This window comes from Alexandromys fortis, unplaced genomic scaffold (assembly GCF_014885135.2).
Source record: "Alexandromys fortis isolate MF-2015 unplaced genomic scaffold, M_Fortis_MF-2015_v1.1 scaffold_50, whole genome shotgun sequence".
NCBI lineage: Eukaryota > Metazoa > Chordata > Mammalia > Rodentia > Cricetidae > Alexandromys > Alexandromys fortis.
In genome coordinates, this window is record NW_026067932.1 from 5,727,528 (window position 1) to 5,748,386 (window position 20,859).

Genomic DNA, 20,859 nt, shown 5'->3' on the forward strand with positions numbered 1-20,859 from the left:
TAAATTGGGACAGAGAGTCCCAATTCAGTGCAGTAAAATGGGAGAACATATAAAAAAAATCTCACCTTCCCTTCCATTTCCTCTTCCCTAAGGATCTCTAGTTAATGAGGAACTTAAGGGGCCATCCTATCTCAAGGACGGAATCTAATGGTACCTAATATATGCAAACTTATTTCTCCTTTGCAAAGTGGAGATGTGGAGGTCACTGGCATTTGCTGTGGATTCTTCCAGACAGCCAGGGGTGCAGTTTTAACATCATCAGGATATTTACTGAGCTTGTTGTGGGCATGCCCCTGCTCCCTGGCCTGTAGACACAACCAATAGTGTCCATAAGATACTCATTCAGTGATGAGGAGCCAATGGTTCCACCAAGCTTCTCAGCAACAAAGGGGGACCATGGAGAGACGAAGAGATGCACCCTGCATCCTAGTCCTGAGGTTGGCCTGGCACATCCTTCAGTTTGATTGTAGCAAATCTGCATCATAGACTGTGGGCTGTCTGCCCTGCCCCAGGAAAAGTCCTGGGCCCCAGGGAATGGAACATGTTAGTACAAGCTCTCTAGGGATTCTCCACTTAGCCTGACAATCTGTTAGGCTCAAGGATTCGATGACATTGTGTCCGAGAGCACTCATTACAATGTATAAAAATCTCACAAAGTGGGATTCTGGGTAGTCATTTAAGAGGAAAATCGATGCCAGATGGGGGTGGCACACATCTTTAATCCCAGTACTTGGGAGGCAGAGGTAGGTGGATCTCTGTGAGTTTGAGGCCAGCATGGTCTACAGAGTGAGCTCCAGGACAGCCAGGACTACACTGAGAAACCCTGTCTGGAAAAAAAAAAAAGAAAAGAAAAGATGAAAATGGAGTCATTGGAAAGAGCTGGTTAATAGGCCAAGCAAAAGTTAGACATGTTGGTGCACACCTGTAATCCTGAGTGCTCAGGAAGCAGAGGCATGAACAAGTTCTAGGACAGCCTGGCCTATATAGTGGGATCCTTTCTTTAGAAATATATAGAAATATATGCATAAAACCCAGGTTTATCTGGGAGCATTAACATTAGCGATCATGACTGTTGAGCTTGTGGATGACCCTCTCCCACACTCTCTCTATCCTTGTCCTTTCCCCTTCCTCTTCTCCGTCTGCAAGGGCTGAGGATCAAACTTAGGGCCTCGCATCTGCCAGGCAAGTACTCTATCGCTGAACTAAACCCCCACTGTGGATGACTTTTCTTAAACATCTTTTTGTGTTCTGAACTTCATCCAAACGAAGATGAGTAATTTTTCAATTGTGACATTTTTCTAGTTTGATGCTCGCGCTCATCCTATTCATCCTTCATGTTTCCCCGTGGGCATTCTCTGCCTCTCCTTCCTTCTTTGGCTGGGAGGACTGGGAACGATTTTCCAGCACGGTCCAGGACGCATGTGCAGGTGTTAGACTGGCTTACCTCCATGGACCAGCAGGCTGGCCATCTACTTGGTCATGAATCTTGTCTAGAGGCTTCAGTTCTCACATTGGATTTGAATTCTAACATCTGCTCGGTTGAATTTTAAATACCTAGTACTTTCTCTAGTCAGAAACCTTCAAGACTCTTCTTCAGGTACAAAAGAGTCAAATCATCTATAGTCTAACTGCTGTTGAGCCCCACTGCAAAAATGTCCCACTGTGGACCCTCACCTGTGGACACCCTCAGTCTGCCCTCACCGTTGTGTGGGGTTGGAGCTTAGCATCAAGTCTGATCACTGATGAGCTAGGACTGAACTGTATTTCCTCCCTGTCAATGGAGCCTTCTCTTCATCTAGAACTTCTCAGCAATTGCCACAGGACTGTGTCGTGTCCTAGGGACCAGGCTCTGGACCAGAGGTTCTCAACCTATGGGTCTGACCCCTTTGGAGTTGAAGGATCCTTTTACAGAGGTCACATATCAGATATCCTGTATATTAGATACTTACATTACAATTCATAGTGGTAGCAAAATTACAATAATGAACTAGCAACAAAAATAATATTATGGTGGGGGAGGGTCATCACAACATGGGGAACTGTATTAAAGGTCACAGTGTTAGAAAGTTTGAGAACTACTACTCTGGACTGTCTTTGGACTATGTAACTCTCACAATATCTTATATAGAATAAATTATCACCTCCCTTTCATATATGAAGAATAACTCAGGATCAATGACTTGATAAAATTGTCCAGGTTTACACGTTTACCAAGTGGCAGCATCAAATTCAAATCAAGAATGACTTCTGGCCAGCCAATGTTTTGTGTAACTTGGATGTCCTGCTCCATGTTCTTGCATGAGTCTGCTGGTGTTCTGACTCCCACATTTATTGCCCCCCCCAATCGTATAGCTGCTAGAGGAGGATGGGTACGAGGGGGAAGTTTCTTCATGGGGACCAGGGGAAGGATGTCCTTTCTGACTTCAGTCTCATTTGTTTGTGTGGGGGTCTAGGCTCCTTTTAGAGAAATCGTGTCGTTCACCTTGACCTCCAGAAGGTCAGAGGGCAATCTTTGGTTCAGCCCTGATAACCATTGAGAGCTCTGTGCTGTCAATTGGTACTAGAACTGTGATGTTCCAGAACTTTGGCGTGGCTTCTAGCCTAGTTAGTATCTATTGATGGGGGCTCTTGAATCTTATATAGAATAAAGCACGAGATGTGGCCATACACTCACTCGGTCATCGCAGGGGTCACTTTGCTTAGCCCATCCCTGACAACATGCTCATAAGGAATGCTGCCAGCGTCCATGCCAGCAGGTAATGTGACAAGGACGGAAGTGAGCTGCGGTGGGAAGGACCCCCCAGGGAAGGGCCCCTAGGCAGGCAGGGAAGCCACCCTTTAGCCACCGACCATTCAGACCTCACATCAGTACTAGAAAAACAGTGGCCACGTTTTCACGACTGGAATCACAGAACAATGTGTTGGTGACATAGCCCTGGGAGCCACAGACCTAGGCCTGGCTATTCCTTAACAAGAGCACTTCCTGAATCAGCACAAGGCTCCCTGCCACCAGGAAGAGGTTCAGAGCTGATAGCCAGGGATCAGGACTGTGTCTGCACCTGGGAGCAAGGGCAGAGAAACCCAAGTGTCACAACTAGCTTCAAGTCAGTTGTATCTGTGCGCTCCAGTGATAGAGGCCATAAGTAGAACCCTCAGGTTTTCTGCATGGACTAAATACATCAGGGTTGAGCTCCTTATCACATTCACCGTAGAGACAGACTAAGAAGTGGGTGTGAGGGGCTGGATAGTTGGCTAGTAGTTAAGAGCACCTGTTGTTGCTAAGGACCCAGGTTCTGTTCCCAGCACCCACAGGGAGGCATTACCACCTCCCTCAGGCACACATGGTGCACAGACGCACATGGAGGCAAACACTCATGTGCATAAAAATAATAAAAATAGGTCTAAAAACTGAAGAGGGTGAGATTCCAGTGGTCTCTTGGTCTCCTATCCTAGGAGTGCCTGGATAGGACACCGCCATCAATCTTCCGCCCAATTAGTTACTGACAGGGTCAATGAGTAAAAGATGGCAGGCACCCACAGGGACGTGTACAGTGATACCCACGCCAAACAGGAACACAGCATTCCAAGGCCCAATGGTTAGTGCTTCAAGGGGCAATGACCAAGGACTGGTGTCATCTTAGAAAATAATATTTCAGCTGGGCCTGGAGGTGCAGGCCTGAAGTCCTAGTTAATCAAGAGGCTGAGGCAGGGGGACTGCAGATGTAAGGCCTGCCTGGGCTAGAGAGTGAATTTAGGCCAGAGTAGGCAACCAGTGTGGCCCTGTTTCAAAGTAAAACCAAGCTGTGATGGAGACCCTGTCCAGCATGCATGAGTCCCTAGGATCAATTCCTGATACCGTAAAACCCTTCGTTTAACAATGACCTCCTCAAAACTGTTCCAGAATGGCTGATCGTGTTACTCAGCATGCACCCTTTGCTCGTCTGTCCTCTGTCCCCAGTGAGTTACTGCTCATCTTTGTAGACACCCTCAAGGCTCTCTCCGTGTCTCCTTGTTTTTCCTTGGGTCTCTTTCTTGTAGCCTCTCAGCCCTTGGGCATAATTCTGCCACTGTATGGCGTTTGTCATGATTTTCCCTCTGTAGCTCTGACCCCCTGGTTGACTGAGTGCCTTGAGTGGTACCCATCTCCTTCAGCTTTACAAGTCTAGGGACTTAGTGTACGGTACCGTTGGTCCCCAACGAGGAAGAGGAAGCTACAGTAGGTCCCTAAGATAAGGGAACTTGCAATTTTAGGATCAAAATGAGTCCACGGTGGATGACTGGGCCATCCCTTCATTTTATCTTTTCTCCCACGGAAAGACACGGTGAACAAGTGCCGAGCAAGTGCCAGTGACATGGTGGCCTCAGGATGCAGGAAGGCGTCTTCAGTCTTGTCAGGATGGCTTCCGACAGAAGCTGTAGTTCTCTTTGTCTCCCTCCATTTTGCTTGAGTCCTTGCGTTTTAAGAGCTGGGATAAGTTTCATCTGCAACTTGCTTCACCCACGTCCAGAGGCAAAAATAACTGAGAATATTCTGGGCATATTCACAGATCCCATTGACATCTTTACCTATAGTTAATCTTCCCAAGTACCACCTAGGAACGACCCCAGTAGTTTATAAAAATACATGTCATTGCCTACTCATGATCTCTGGTATTTAGAAAGAAGCAGAACACCTCCGACAAGAGGCATATCTGGACCAGGACTGCCATATTAACTGGCCACCATCCAGAGGCCTTCTCCGGAGCTAATTTATGCTAACTGAATGAGAGAGGAAATTATTTCCCCACCCTAATTATAGTAGGAGTATACGTAGACGAGGTCGGAGATACAGAGACTATGGAAGAAATTAGGTTCACCTGTAAAATCCCACCGTTGGGTACAGCTACTGCTATATTCTGTTGTTTTCCTTTTATATTTGTATATACCCTCACGTACTTCATAAACTCCATGAATATTTATATATGTGAATTTAAATACCAAATCAGGGTAATATTTTATGTGCATTTTTATAAGTTGCTTTTCATGTAATGCTGTATCATGAACAGATTTTGCATGCCATTATACATTTTTCAAAGACAATACCCTGGAATGTGGCAGAGCATCCCACGGTATCTATTAAGGTTTAATGTCATGCTTCACCCCAAACCTAGGTAGACACGGCATGCTCGCCGAGTCAGGACTCCCTTCCTGGTAACACTCCAGGCTTTCCACAGAGGCCTCACACAGCGGCGTGGGGTCAACTGTGCTCAGGGGTTCATTTGCCTTCTAAGGTTTCTGGCCAGTTTGAGCTCTCACATCACCATACAGGGTCAGGACCACTAGAATGGAAGGAGGCCCTCACGTTACTTGGCAAGGAAACGGGAGAGAGCGTTTTCAGATCTCTTCGTCTTCCTCTTCAACAGCTGAAGCACCTAATGGACGCGATAGTAAATTCCTTACTGGCTCACAAAGCCTTGGGAATGGGGCCCTCACCAAATTCAAGACCTCTAAAAGAGTCTTGCTGTTAAAAATATTTCTCAAATAGATGTGCCCATTTTCTTGAGTTAGTAAACTCTATACAGCCATTCCTCTGTGTTCGGACCAAACTGAGGATGCGTAAGTGTCTTATATCTGATAGGGTAGGATTTGCACCTCACCTGTGAACACCTCCTATGCTCTATGCTGTCTCTAGATGACTTGAAATACTGAGCAAGTGTTCATCCTCTCCGAATACATCCCCATGTGATATTGGTTAGGGGATAATGAGAAGAAAAATCAGTTGGTACATGTTACTGAGTACATAGTGCTTTTCAGAGCACCTTTGATTTGTGTCTGGTTAGACCCGTGGATACAGAGCTTGTGGAGTGGAAAGGCTCTTTTTTTCTTTGTTTACTGCAGATGCCTGCCTAATGCCTCAGGCTCATCCTACTGAGTTGAATTAATGAGTTGTCATGTCTCCAAGCCTACCACATGTCCTCACAAAGGAAATGGACAGCTTCCAGCCAAGTATCCCTCCTCTGAGAGACCCCGTCCCGCTGGGCACTGGGGCAACTTCAGAATGGCATGGGGGCAATTTTAGTGCAATTACCTGTCTCTAACCCGCCTAGATCCTGAGCTCTTAGAGAGACTTGTGGATGGCTGACAATAGGCACATGATGAGCACAGGTGTGCATCTGTGTGCAGTTTTACTTTCCCTCTCAGATGGGGGCTATAGAAGCACTAAGCTTATGTGGAAAACCAAAACCCGAGACATAAATCCCAGCTCAGGGACAGATGACAAGAATATCATACCACAATTGTCCCTCCTATTCTCCACATCCTTAGCAGCCATGCTTCATGGAAAACGAGAGTTGTAAAGACGGTATGTGGTTCCTCATTGAAAGCATGGTGCTTCCCTAGGAGGTGTGAGCTCTGTCGTCATCTCTGTGTGCGGCAGGTGCTTCCCCAGGAGGTGAGCACCGCTATTATCTCTGTGTTACAGAAGAGGAAACCAAGGACAAGTGGTATTATTGATCAAACTATGGCAGAATGAACCCACCTTGGACTTAATACTAGGCTGACTGCAGAGATCACGCCCCTAAATGTGACTGTTACCATAGTTATTTTGGAGGGCTGTCTAAATACAATCCATTGTCTATTTTAATGATTCTGCATGTGTAGGGAAACCTGCATCTTGATGGAATATGTGTGGACTCTTTTCTATGTCTGTTTTCCAAGCAGTCCACTATGGGAAGCATGTACATAGCACTGATAGTGAAAGATCATATAAAGTATGCATAATATTGTGTATGTAAGTGACATAGGCAGATACTATGCCATTTTATAGAAGAGACTTGAGTGTCGGTGGCTCTGTGAATTCTTTAGATTTAGAACTAACCTTCCTTGGATACAGATGGATGGTTGCACATATATAAATGTAGTGAAGAAATCTGTGACAAAACTCAAAATGCCTGCTTTCTAACTGTCCAAAATGAGACTGATTTAATACGTCAACCATTACTACGGAGGCCCAAAAATGTGAGCCTATTTCCACCTTGTCTGAAGGCCAGAGATTCAGCTTGCTCAGAGTTGTTGCCATTCCTCCCCGACCAAAGGCCAGAGAGCTGGAACTTCTATTCCTCCAAGGTTATTGTGTTTCTACCTCAAAGGTCCCACCTAGATTTAGATCAGAGAGTTCTGCTTGCTCAAGGTTATTGTCAACAGACGTGACTAATGCCCAGACTTTGTATTTCAGGAAGAAAAGTGGATCTATTTCTACCCCAAACAATAGGCAAAGGATCCAACTAAGTCCCTGCTCCCTTAAGGAGATAACAATGGATTCTACCTCAGAAGTGGTTTGCCTACAGAATGTTTTGGTCTAGGGTTTGAGTGTGATTTGTCTGGTTCTGGCAACAGAATATTTAACTAAGAGTGTAGCCTGCACCCTTTAACTGGTCTGTTCATTTCCTTGTATCACGGTAATGCAGTTTATTCCTACCTTTTGGGGTCGGGGTATTTTAAGAAAGTGGACATTAAACACGGGTGGATTTCAGTATTCACTGGTGCTATCCTATGTTTCTGTTTTATTATTTTCACTCGCATCTTCGTTCTCTTTACTCTTTTTCTAATCCCCGTGCCCCTACCCTGGTAAGTGGTATCCTTGTTGAAGCTGGTCTCCGATGTGTTACAGAAAGGATGAGGGGAAAAGATAATAATCTCTGCATATCCATGGTTGATACAGCTTTATGGTATGCTGCCGTGAGCCAAGGTGAACCCTTCACTCCTGAGGTTGTTTTATCAGAGCACCAACCAAGGCTCATTTTGTTCTTGTCTATTCTTTTTACTTTTCACCCCCTGCCGTCTGAGAAATGGTGAATTTAGTGTCGACGTAAATACTGGAAACAGGCAACAGGTTATATGTATCGCCCCACGTACCTTCCCCCAACCCAGAAGTCCCCCTGCTGTGGAAGGACCAGGTGGGCTTGGGAGACAGCACACTGTTGTCCTCCATCCTGCACCCAGTGCACCAAGTGTCCCCTAGGACACGAGCTCGGAAATTCAGTCTAGCTTTCTTAGGAAGGCCTTGCGATCTTCTTAGGCCACAGGACTTCTAGGGGAAACTGTTCCGGGACATTTCACAAACCGGAAGTTTCCTGTCCATCACCATCACCGAGGCTTATTCTGACAGCAGATAAACCCGTGGGATGTGATGTCAGTATGAAAAAGTACCCTGCCTGCGAACGGTCTATGAGAAGCCGATAACCGGATACTTAGAACAACAAGGCCACCACAAAGCCCCACCCATCCATCCCACCTGGGGGGCTGGACATGCACTTGAACTTCAGAAGGGATCTGTTACTTTATTTTGTCATCACTGGTAACCCAGAGGATGGCTCAAATGGATTGTAAGGCCTTAAGATTGGACTGGGAATTGCCCTATATAAAGAACTGCTCAGGTCCAGGTCAAGGCGGGTGGCCTTTGTCATGATTTTGGAAGTTCGACAAACTGCGTGCACTTAGCGAGGATTAAAGCACCAGATTTGGGTAAAACGAAAATCCTTTGGAGCAGACTCAAGAACTGCAAGCCCGTGAGTGTCCACGCTAAGCCAGACATCTGGATGAAGGATAAATGCTACAGCGGTTTGCCGCACGTCCTCTGAATTCATCAAGACATGCTGATCCGAAAACTAAACAGCTGCGGTTCGATTTTTCTCCCCTGCCCCTCCTGAATATTATGGAGGTGAACATATTTATCATGCCTAATACTTAGAAATGGTACCTAGAGCAACCTGCAGAGCTAACAAAGGGACAGGAGGCGGGGAGATCTTGCTGTATTTTTGGGACTAGAAGAAGAAAGGGATTTCTCTAATCTGAAAACTGAAGTTGAGAGTTGAGTCTCAACAGTTGAGGTATAAGAAAAATATAGAGTTCTAACTTGGACGAGAGACTGAAAATACAGGAAACTCAAGAAAGCTAAGCCTGTTAATACTTCTTATATTTGGCTTTCTGGGTGATCGCCTTGAAAAAATCCCATTTGGAGATCTAATCTCTAGGGGCTCCAGGGTGTGATGGGATTGGGAGACAGAGCTTTTAGGAAGATGGCTGAGTTAAAATAGGTCATTAGTGTGGGCTCTTATCTAGTCTAACTGGCGCCCTCAAAAGAGGAGAGAATTTGTATGCAGGCATCTCTGGATGGAAGAACACAGACAGGACCTCACGAGAAGACCGACTGTTCACACACTGGAGGGGGGAGAACTTAGAAGAAACCGCACTTACTGTAACCTTGGTCCCGTACTACAGCCTCCAGAAGCACAGGCAATAAATTCCTGTTGGTTAAACTATGTAGTCACGGCGGCACATACATGGATATCTACATCTATGGAACATGCATCCATAGCGGGCGGGGACTCACCACATCGAAGGCGGTAAACACGTGACAGTAGTGGTGGTTGGACTTCAGATCTTTCGTGATGTAAGCGAACGTTGAGAGGTCTTCTGGGTCCTGGGCGGCGCAGGAGATATTACGAATTTCATGCTCAGCAATTATGTTCTAGAAGAAACGACACAAACCATCACCGTTTTCCTTGGAGAACCTGCATGCTTTAGAATCAGCACGGTAATTCTGGGAACCCAGATGCTTTTCTTTTTCTCTAGGATGTTCTAGGCCAGCAGTATTCAGAGTGATTCAGTGTGTCCATCCATGGGCAGATGTACACCAGGTCTGGAAGGAATGTTTGCATTTAATAATAATAATAATAGTAGTAGTAATAGTAATGATAATAGTAATAATAATAATCCTATCCTGGATGAGCTCTTGCCAGATGCTGTGCACTGAAGCAGTCTGGGGGACAGACAATTAGAAAATGAAACAAAACAGTAATTGCTAAACATGTCGCCATTTCTCTTCCCTACATCCTGCTCTAGACAGGCAATCTTGCCTACTGCCAATCCTGTCTGGAAGTGGTCATCTGCCACTTGCATGGTGTGAGGGGAGCTGTGGGTGCAGGAGGCTGTGTGTGTCCTCTGTTTCTCCCCACCCCTTCGTTCTCAGGCGCTGGGATGGAACCCAGGACCTGGATCATGTTGGAGACGTGCTCTACCTTTGGTTCTATGCCAACTTCTCCACTCCTAAAGCAAGGGCCCGGTCAGAACAAAGCAGGTGGGGAAGCCTCAGAGTGTGCTCTCTGTCTTCCTGTCTGTCTCTGTGCAAGGTTTTCAGGAGGCTGAGAGTGCATGGCCCAGGGAAACACCACAGTGTGATAGTCAGGCCGCGGCGCCTTGCTGGATGCAAGGACCTATGAATAGGAGAGCTCTGTGCTCACTAGGCCCACCACAGAATAGTGGTGTATGCGTGCATGTGTGTGTACGCGTGTGTGTGACTGTCACTTTCTTACAGCTGAGGCAACTGGGCCTTCAGGGCCTCACGCAGGGCAGGTGTGAGGTCTGGGTTGTTTGGGGGTGCTGACCCTCTTGAGGGCACTGCCACGTTTTACATCCCCCCCTCCTCGCCTCTGAGAATAACTGGTGGGAGGAACGGGTCAGTACCATTGTCCTGAAGCACAGATAGCCAGAGAGCAACATCTTTGCTGCAAAACCTGCTGGGAGCTTCTTCTGATATGCAGATGTATTTAAAAAGCCCTACAATAGTACAATCATTTTTATCTTACAATTTCTCACATGTCTTTTGCAGTTGTCATAGATATAAAAACCCCAATGCTTCAGTCACCCTAATTACTTTTTAATTGCGTATTTTAAAGAACCCGTTGGCAATACAATGTTCCACATCTACTCATCAATGCTTAAAAACACTGACAAAATGTCCTTCCCTGCCAGCGCCCTCCGCGAGTACTTCATGTCCCTCACTCTACCAAGCTCTGTGGTTGGGAAGCAATTACAGAATTAACACATAAGAGAAAATTAAATTAAGACATTCTTCACTGAGGCCTTGAATGCTGACACTGTGTGCAGCTGCTCTGTCAAAAAAATAACTCAAATTGAAATTGGAAACAACAAACAAGCAACATTGTACCGCCAGATAGCTTTGACATAGGAAGCCATGGTCCTCGTCCTGTACTCAGGTACCGAATCAGGAACCCATGGGTCTTTAGAAGGAATTTTAAGGTCTGTGTAGTCTTTGAAGGTACCATAGAGTCTTGGCTCTCACCAGATTGCTGCTGTTGGACTTCAGAAGTCTGGACTCAGCATTGGCTTCAGCTGCCGTGGTGGGGACTGCTGTCAGCTGGACAAAAGCTACCTTCACGTGGGAGAGGGGTTTCTGGACCTGCTCAAGGGGCGCTGTCTTGATTATGTCATCGAGGTGGGGAGGCCTGGCCACTGTGGGCAGCACCATTTTATGGGCTCACTTCTAGACTGACTGAGAAGCAGAGAGACAGCTGAATGAAAGAAACAGTTGCTTCTCTCTGCTTCTCGACTGTGGCTGCTATGTGACCAGCGGGCTCAGCCCCTGCCCGCTGTGGCATCTCTGCAACCATGGGTGATGATACCTGAGCTGTGAGCCAGGGCAAACCCTCCATCCCTTCAGTCCTTTCCAATCATGTATTTTGTCATAGCCATGTGTAAAGTACACCTGCCCAGGAGCTATGAGCCAGCGAGTACCGGCTCCAGCTTTCAGTTGGCATTTGGGGACGTTTGTCAGCGTCGGGGAGATGTTACATTAACAAGTGCCCCGCGAGGTTTGCAGCACTGCATTTCCCAGCTCGTGACCATTCACTGCGACCGTGCTGTGGTCCCCGACAAAACTACGAAGTAGCTAAGTTGGGTCTCCAGTGCTCTGCCCTCCTGTCTTCTGAATCCTTCCCAGGATTTTTTTTTTTTTTGAAGGTCTTTTCTTTCTTATTCCCAAGAGCCCAGGAGTGGCAGAGAGAATGGAGTCATTATCACTGAAGCTCACCCCCAGCGGCAGCTTTAATGTTCCTTTGAGGCACCTGTGATGCTTGTGTTATACAAAGTCATCTTCCTCTCCACTGAAAATGTCTCAGCTAGGAGGAAAGCGATACCACAAAGACGGTCTATCCGCAGCAGGAATATACTCGCAGAGCTTTGTGAGAGATCCCTGGTAGAACCTGGTGAGGACTGGGAAAGCTAGGCAGAGACGCCATAGGAGGGTAAATATGGCCCAAGTCTCTGTCATGACTGGACATTGGAAACGGGTCACCTCTAAGACCCTGCTAATCTCAAGAAAAGTCAGTAACCGAACAGCTGGCGGGCCAGGTTCTTGCAGGGGCTGATTCTGGGCTGCTGAGCTATGGAAGCAGATATAATTTCCCTCCAACATCGTAGGACTAAATCTATCCCAGGTTCCAGTTCAAATTCAAGATCCCCTTTGCTTCTCCTTCCTTGAAGCAGGCCTAGTGTGTAGCTCCCTAAGTTGCTAGGCGGTACCTTTGTGTGTTTATAACCAGGCATCTGGCCCTTCCCCACGAACCTGAGCTATTCCTTATTGACTGAAAAAGAAATGCCTCATTGCATTGGAGGCTTCATCTTTGCCTTCTCTAGTCGGGCCTAATAGGAAAGGAAGGGTAATTAACATCTAATTAATTACCCACTGTACTTTAAACTAATTGGCAGCAGGTAGCTGAGGAGTGATAGAAAATGTATTAGGTGAGGCAGTGGGAAAGGTGTGATAAATAGGTTGTGCCAGTGGGCAGACACTGGACAAAGGACAGGGACCTTAAGGTGTCCGTGTGGACTGGACAGACCTGTCCAGTGTAAGGCAGAGGGACATGCACGCACAATGGAAACACACTGAGGTGTGTCTAGCCCAGGCTTCCTGGTCACCAGCTTCTGAAAGGATGCGATCCTCACACACACTTCCACTCGACAAGTGCTCCAGCCAAGACAGCGCTTTTCAGTGGGGGACGTCCAAGGACTCTAGGATGCAGTGGTTACATTCATCTCTTCTCCCTTCCTGCAGCTCTTGCATGCCTTCTGAAGCTTGCATGCCCTCAGCCCTGGCCATGCTTCTCAGCTCCCAATGCAACCTTATACTACTCATCTTTCCCCAGTCTTAGCAATCTCTACTTCACCCTCTCACACAGCAACTGGGAGCCTCTCCTCCCAGAGTCTCCCAGACTCAACACTGTCATGCTGGGCAAGAGCAGTTACGTGGCCAACTGAAGTGAATGTCCTTTAAAGAGCGAGGCGTGTGTCGACAGTCATAGACAGCTTGGTGCCGCCAGCCACCAGACGCCCTGTGCCTGTGCTCCTGAACCTGGAAATCCGTCACAGACCACAATGCAAGGACTTGAAAGATACCCTGATCTCCTTTCTTCAGGGTCTTTAATTACATAAAACTACCTTGCTGATGCTTTCCAAGAGGTTGGCGAGCAGGGTCTACGCAGTCACTGGCGATTGAGCTCAAAGCCTCTCAAGAGCATGCGTGATGATGTCCCTTTGCGTGTGTGTCTCTCTGCGAACTGCAGCTAAGCTAAGGCCCAGCTAAGCTTCCCTCCTTGTTCTGATGGTAGGGGTCTGGGCAGAGTGGATGCTACTGATGTAGGTGGTTAGGACACCACTAAATGACAGACCTGGCCCTTCAGACTGCAGCAACCTTCAAGAGAAAAAGACTTGTGTTTGGAAATTGTCAGAATCCAACCTAGTTCAGACAGTGTCAAACTCATTGCTCTTCAACTTCTTCAAATCCAATAGGGTAGAGATAGTTGCTCTAGGTTAGGGTGAAGGGTGTGCGTGTGCGCGTGTATGTGTGTTGGCAGAGGGTTCAAGTACCAAACCCTTCCTTTCACATTAGCTAAAACAAAAGCAACGGTATCTTCATGAACATTTAAACATTAGAACTCTTTAAACAACTTAACTCCGATCTAAGGATAAGGCAGATGTACCAGAACCGAAATTCTCCAGGAAATAAAAAAGCCAATCAAGGGATGTTCTGATTGCAAATCTGACATCATAACAGCCAATATCATACCACACAGCTGAGTCGTCATTAAAGATAAGGTACTTAATATACTTGGGGTACTACTATTAGCCATCATGGTGATGCTGTGGTATAGGCTTTATGCCTGAGTTCTAGAATTTTCTTCCAAACGGGGAGGTTGTTATTTAGCATAGTTAGGAATGCTTGGGCTCATTCAACTGCCAATGAAACATTTTACAGAAAACCAACTTGGAAAATTTCTAAAGGATTGCTTCAGATGCTTAAGTCTAGAGACACAAAAGGTCACTGTCCATGGGATTTTCCCTGACATCACAATCCTGTTGGCTCTGGCTCCATCACCACTGCTGAAGTTGACTTGCTTCATGACTCCTCATTCTGTTTCTCCAAAATGGAGTGTATCTAGGGGCAAGATCGGGGTGAACAAGGCAGGGGACAGACACTGTTTACAATGGTGATGACCTCGTCTCTCCCTTCTGTCCTTTATCAGTCGAAGGGACAGGAGAGAAAAACACATGGACCGTTAGGGTTTTGTTAAAAAAATCATTCAGGTTTTACAACAGTGACAGTGGCCATATCTATGCTTTTGAGGCTAGCACCAGGATTCTGTGGTCTTGGCACTGACAGGAACGCGAAGATACTTTTCAAGGAAAACACAATCCAGTTGGCCACACTTGACCTCAGAGCTGCCAAAAGTTCCCACTGTGAGTACCAAGACACAGCATGTCCTTGGTTGTTTTTCTGATTGCATCTCTTATGAAAACAAACAGTAGCAACTCTCTTCATCCCATTAGTGAGGAATAAAAGGTAGTTATAGAATACAAAAAGTCAGGATGTGCTCCTTACCCAGGAGTTCAGGAGCTGTACCAAAAGAGGGACAATCACTTCTTGGCCTTTTGGCTAAGATCAAGTGTAGTTTCCAAAGGCAAGAACATACACACATACACACACTGAGAACCACAGAAAGACCAATGCCCTCACCCTTTACCTACTAATGTTCTTATGGCAAAGAAATGGCACCTTGCCTTTAGTAAGTGATGTTGTTGTTGTTGTTTCAGTGTTCTCTAGATCCAAAGGGTCACGACTGCTAAATGACCCCAGTCTACCAGAGGGAACATGTGACATGTAAGAGCAAAATACAGCAATCTTAGCTCAGGACCCCAAATAAATCATGCTTTTCTGTGTGTGTAAGTAGGTCCACACGTGTACATTCACAGCTCTGAGTGTGAGCGGGAAGCATGAAGGCAAGGAGGGGGAGGCCAGATGAAAATGGGGAATGCCGGGGTTTTAGATCACATGCTCAGGGCCGTGTCGGGAGTCTGAACCAAAGAGACTTTATTTGTTGCACCTACCTTATTTGTTGCATCAATAAATTTGACTCCTTTATATGAGACTGAAAGAATAATAGTGGGGACTTTCTTCATTTGCTCTGTAGACTTCTGAAATTAAAATTAGAACACTGTTAGACCAGGGTGTGTTGCATGGCAACCGAAACGCATTGGTTTTTTTTTTTTTCTTCTTGAAAGATAAAAATGAACTAAGGCTAAAACCACACACACACACCCCAAACACAATCAGATTTAAATGCCTGTCTCTCTTGCCATTAGCTATGCTTTAGGCTTATAAAGTATCTGTTGGCCTTGCTACTTCTTATGGGTCCAAGGGTGTCCTTTCCCCTCCCCCCAGCAGGAGGATGGTGAACTCAGTGTCTATTTCCTTGAGAAGAACGAAACCACATCACATTTAACTCCAAAAGTGCATTCAGCGGTAACAGAATCCATACCATCACTGTTCTATCCTCCTAGTCCCTTAATTTTTCAAGGCATAGGGATGCTCAGATGTGGACTTAAAAGAGAGATTTAAAACGCATCCCTGCAAACTTGCTTTGATCCTGGCCAAATCCCAGAAGTGGATATAATATTTATAGCAGAGTCACACTGGACCACATAGGATTTCATACAGCTTGATGACAACTTAAGTCTTCCAGGAGGCGTCCTTAGCCACAGCGAAACGCTAGACGGGACAGGCGAGCTATTTTATCACACAGCTCGGCCGTGTTCCTGCAGGCTAAGCTCTCATGACGGATGTTCACACCGGCTTCACATGTGGGGTCTGCAGCTTCTCCCGTTTATCCAGCTGCGCAAAGTTCCTGTGTAATTTAGCATGCGCTTTCCTGCTTAGCCCTGCCATTTGTCTCCGCCACCAATAGTCTTGTTTACTTCATTTTCCTCCCTGCATCCTCTTAATCATCGCCTTAGGCATCGGAGATGGACTTACCTGACAGTTGGCCTGCAGGATTTCCCGCACAGGACAGGTAGGTACACAACAGGAGAGAAAACACATGAGAGGGTGTGAGAAGAAGGAACCATTTCAATAATCCGCCAACAGCAGAAGTTCACTAGAAAGTAAAGGCTGAGCAGGCCTCACAGCCGGAAGCAGAGGCGTTGAGGCTTTTCACGCTGACCCTGCCTCTGGTTCTCTTTCTCCGTTGTCTCATCTTTCTGTGTCCTATGTTGCAGAGCCTTAGGACGGACATACCGAAAAGGTACACTGTGGGCCTTAGACAGCCAGCTCTCTACATTAGGGGACTCAGGAAAAGGATAGGAACTTTTTTTTTTTGTTTATTTAGATCACTCAGTTGTCCATTAAAAAAAATTCTGAAATGTGACCAGATTTAAAGAAGGCTTTTAACGGGATGAGTGGCGCTCCCGGGGCTCAGTGGTGATGATTATGCGGTATCTATTTTTTGGCCACTGGAAGAGGTGCTTATTGTCCTGACACATTTTTTTTTTTTTTGTGAGCTACCATATCTGTTTCAGAAACGAAGAGATTTATTAAGAGTATGGCAATACATAAAGAGAAGCTCTCTTGAACTGTATTTTAACTAGTTTTAAAATTACTTAGGGGGCTGGAGAGATGGCTCAGTGGTTAAGAGCATTGCCTGCTCTTCCAAAGGTCCTGAGTTCAATTCCCAGCAACCACATGGTGGCTCACAACCATCCGTAATGGGGTCTGGTGCCCTCTTCTGGCCTGCAGGCATACAGACAGAACATTGTATACATAATAAATAAATAAATAAATATTAAAAAAATTACTTAGACATGCCAATTTTTTTAAAAAATTACCAAAAAAAAATCATCCTAAAAGTAGAATATAACATTACATACTTTCGTGCTCTGAATGTTTTTCCTAACTGCTTCCGAACAATGTGCAGGACAAATCAAAGGAAAGGCCGGAAGAAATCAGATGCTCTGTGCTGGTTTTAAGGCAAAGCAGTGGCTGAATCTGTGACTAAGGCTGGGGCGGCACAGGGAATCATTCCGTGGACTGAATTTTGTGTGAAGAACTACAGTTTGTAAAGCGTAACAACAGATTTAAGCAAACCACCTCGCTCGTCTCTTGGTGTGAGTACTTTCTCCCGGACAGACCTATTTGTAACCTGAAACAATATATAGCTACATTAAGATGAAAATGCCAATATTTTATTTAGTATTAAGAAAAACCCGTTTGTTATTTGCTCAACAGTTGCGTGGTTATTTTGGGGCCGCCCGCTGTGCTAGTAGATGGATGCAAAGCTCGGGGTCCATTTCTCAGGGGTGTGAAATTGTGTGTGCATGCTACTGCTCAAACTGGCCACCCCAAGTTAGCTCTGTGTTGCGGAGAATCTAAGTGGGAAGCAGGGCTGGGCAAGATGGCTCCATGGCAGCATTGGGAGCCCATCTTGGCTCACATAGCACACATTCTTGGCTGAACTGGGCTTGAAGCAGAGCCACTGGGCTGATGGCTAGCAACAACGGCGGCGATGTGGACAGAGTCCTTCTGGAATAGTGACTAGGAAAATGTTCACCTTCAATCAAAGGGCAAGGCGGGTATTAATAAATTTATTCATTTATCAAGCTTGATTTCCTGCTGGGGGCACTGAGCTGGCTCTGCCATCTGAGTGGCAAAAAGAGGAAGAGGGGGCTGTTCTCAGAACAAAGTCACATCCATGTATAAATGAGAGCTCTGTGGTGGTTTAGGTGACGGTCGGGAAAGAAGGGTCGTAGAGTTGACTTGAAAAGGCAGGGCTTTCCCTGTCAAGAGCAGATTCACTGTTAAGCAGGTAGGGACTTGAGAAAGACGCCTCTGGCAGCTGTGCAGAAGATGGAGGCTGAATGAGGGACACGGGAAGCTGCTGTGAAATCCAAGGACTGATGCAGAAGTGTTTATTGCAGGGGAAGAGCCCCACCATGGAGGGCGAAGGATCAAGAGGCTCTCTGTGACAGAAGATAAAGGAGTGGGAGGCTGTCTCAGATGATGCAGCCGTTAGCAGAGATGTCACTGCCAGAGGGTAGACAGCATCCTTTCGCAAAGACGGATAGAGAGATGCTTTTGCATCCTCAGCATGCTAATCATCAAGAAATGAGAGACGGAACTCAGATTTCAGAGGGGTGGCTAAGATGGAAGCTGATGGGGTGTCTTTGGGTGGAGCAGGAATCTCAGCAGATTAGTCCCACCCTCTTTTTTTAGGACAGGGTTTCACTGTATAGTCCAGGTTGGCTTTGAACTAGTAATCCTCCTGCCTCAGCCTTCTGAATGCTGAGTGTACAGGTATGTGCTACCTCATTCGGTGGGAAGATACTTTTTTTTTTTTTTTTTTTTTTTTTTTTTTTTTTTTTTTGAGATAGGTTTCACTATGAACCTCAGCTGGCCTGGCACTCACAGAGTTCACCTGCCTCTGCCCCGGACTGCTGGAACTAAAGGCTTGCAACACCATGCTGGGCAGAAGAGGAGTTCTTCAGATCTGGCAAAGGAACTAGGAATGGCACAGGAAGGTGACCACAGATGATGTCACAGAAGCCAAGGAGCAGATTGGTTAGAAGGCGCGAGCAGAGCCCAATCTCCTAAGAATGAAGAAGACACAAAAAGCAGTCGCTGGCTGGGACAGAGGATTGCTTTTGTTGGACTTATGGTGTAAAATCCCAGGCTTTAGTAACAAGAAAGGTCTGTTAGCAATTTTATTAGTGGCAGTTTGAGGAGAACTTGGGCAGCAGGCAGACAACACTGGCTTTGGGCTGACCTAAGGGCCACAGTGATTTCTATCAGACTCCTCATCACGATCATCCAAGATCCACACTACAGAGGAAAGACAAATGGCCCGACAGTTCCCGGCCCATTGCCAAGGCAGCTCTGGTGTGTGTGTGTGTGTGTGTGTGTGTGTGTGTGTGTGTGTGGGTTCAGTGTTGAGGCTGGGCACAAGTCTCTGTGGTGACAATGTTGGAAGTGGTCACACGTTCCAATATGGAGCCCAGACTGTCCTCTCCCTACTGAGTTCTTTGACAAGAACATGCTGAACTGGACCAGCCAAGACACCAAGCTCAAGGGGACCCTGGGAGGTCTGGAACATCACCTTCCTCCACCAAGGCAATGTGTTTTCTAGAAGAGCCAACAATCCTTCCTCTTTCTCAGGGAATTTCTGATGGTGTACTTTGATGGAGCTTTGAAAAGAAGTTGTTTTAGATATAATTTTAATAAAAGATGAGCACTTGTAAAAAGAAGGCAAATATACTCAGTCTACAGGGAGGCAGGAGATCCAGTACATACGTGTTCATTTCATGAAAGCTTTACGGGTTTAGGGAAGGGAACACAGAGCTTCTGCCCCGTCATGGGCAGTCTAAAGCAGTCTTGACTCCCCTGGTTTGTTCCCAATGTGCCATCATGGTTCCCTCCTCCTCCTCCACCCTAGGTCTGAGGACACTTGACCTAATCATTCACCCCTCAAGTAACAAAGGCTGAGCTCAGGAGATCTGGGTTTTAGGACTTAGCTTTCTGCTTTGCTGAGTGTCTGTCTGTCTGTCTGTCTGTAGTCACGATGCCCCCATGTTCACGTGGAAGATGCAAGGCTTGTTACTTTGCAGATAGAAAACTCCCCCATGAGGAGCTCAGGACAAACCTTGGTTTCTTGCTGCTTTGCTTTATCCTAAGGTCTTTGTGACATTTCTGAGGTTTCCTGGCCCTCAGATTCTCTCTCCTTTGGTGCCAGCCTTACACCTGGGACACAGAATTGCAATGAGAGTCTCCTGACACCCAAGCAGCAGGATATTCATGGATAAGGCTCCAAATAAGGTTTACTGCATCTTACTTCCTGCGAAGACTGCTACAGGAAAATGCAACCATATTTTCTTTGTTTTCCTAAGTTAAGATGATTATTCTTTTATTATTGCAAGAGAAACAGTGTTTGGTTGCACAGCAATGCTGCATTTCTGAAATCTGTTTAGTTCTTGGTTTAGACTGTATCAGCAAGCAGAGCTGAGTCATAATTTCATATCTGGAACACTGTTCCTAAGAAGTAATTGAACACTTTTAGATTTTTTTTTTAAAAAAAAGAAGAGAAAAAGAAATAATGTTCTTTCTTGTTTCCTGTTTGTGTGGGTGTGTATTCCTATATGTATGTGTGTTCCTGTGTATGTACACACATAGAGGTCACATATAGACACATACATGTGCACACAGACCCATATATACACATACAGAGACCAGAGAATAATTCCACAGCTCTCATTTTTCTTCAGACAGGACCTATCACCTGCCTGGAACCCACGAACCAGTCTAGTCTACCTGGCTAGTGAACCCCGGGGGAATCCACCTGTCCCTTTCCTTTCTTCTCAGCACTGGAGTTGCAAACATACTCCCCCCACCCCAGCCTTTTTAAGATTTATTTTATGTGTACCTTTCTTTTGGGCCTGCATGATGTATGTGTACCATATGCATGTCTCATTCCTGCAGAGGCCAGAAGAGGGTGTCAGATATCAAGAACTAGAGTTACAAATGGTCACGAGCCTCCCTCCGTGTAAGCGCTGGGAACTGAACCCAAGTCCTCTGCAAGAACAGTCAGCGTGACTGTTGAGCCTCCTCCCTCATCTCTTGTTTTAGCACGTGCTCTTTCCCCAGGACCCCAGGCATTCGATCTTTCAAGGCCAGTGCTCTACCAACTGACCCACCTCCTCAAT

General features: G+C 46.1%; 1 protein-coding gene across 8 annotated transcripts in view; it reads right to left on the reverse strand.

Moving 5' to 3' along the window:
• Anks1b (ankyrin repeat and sterile alpha motif domain containing 1B) overlaps positions 1–20,859 on the reverse strand; it is an 864,790-nt gene that overhangs the window by 7,863 nt on the left and 836,068 nt on the right. For all 8 annotated transcript variants that reach the window (XM_050145702.1, XM_050145698.1, XM_050145703.1 and 5 more), the window contains 3 exons: positions 16,148–16,159; positions 15,223–15,309; positions 9,371–9,508 (listed from right to left, as the gene is read on the reverse strand). In XM_050145702.1, coding sequence (XP_050001659.1) covers positions 9,371–9,508; positions 15,223–15,309; positions 16,148–16,159 — 237 coding nt within the window. The remainder of the gene's footprint in view (positions 1–9,370; positions 9,509–15,222; positions 15,310–16,147; positions 16,160–20,859) is intronic.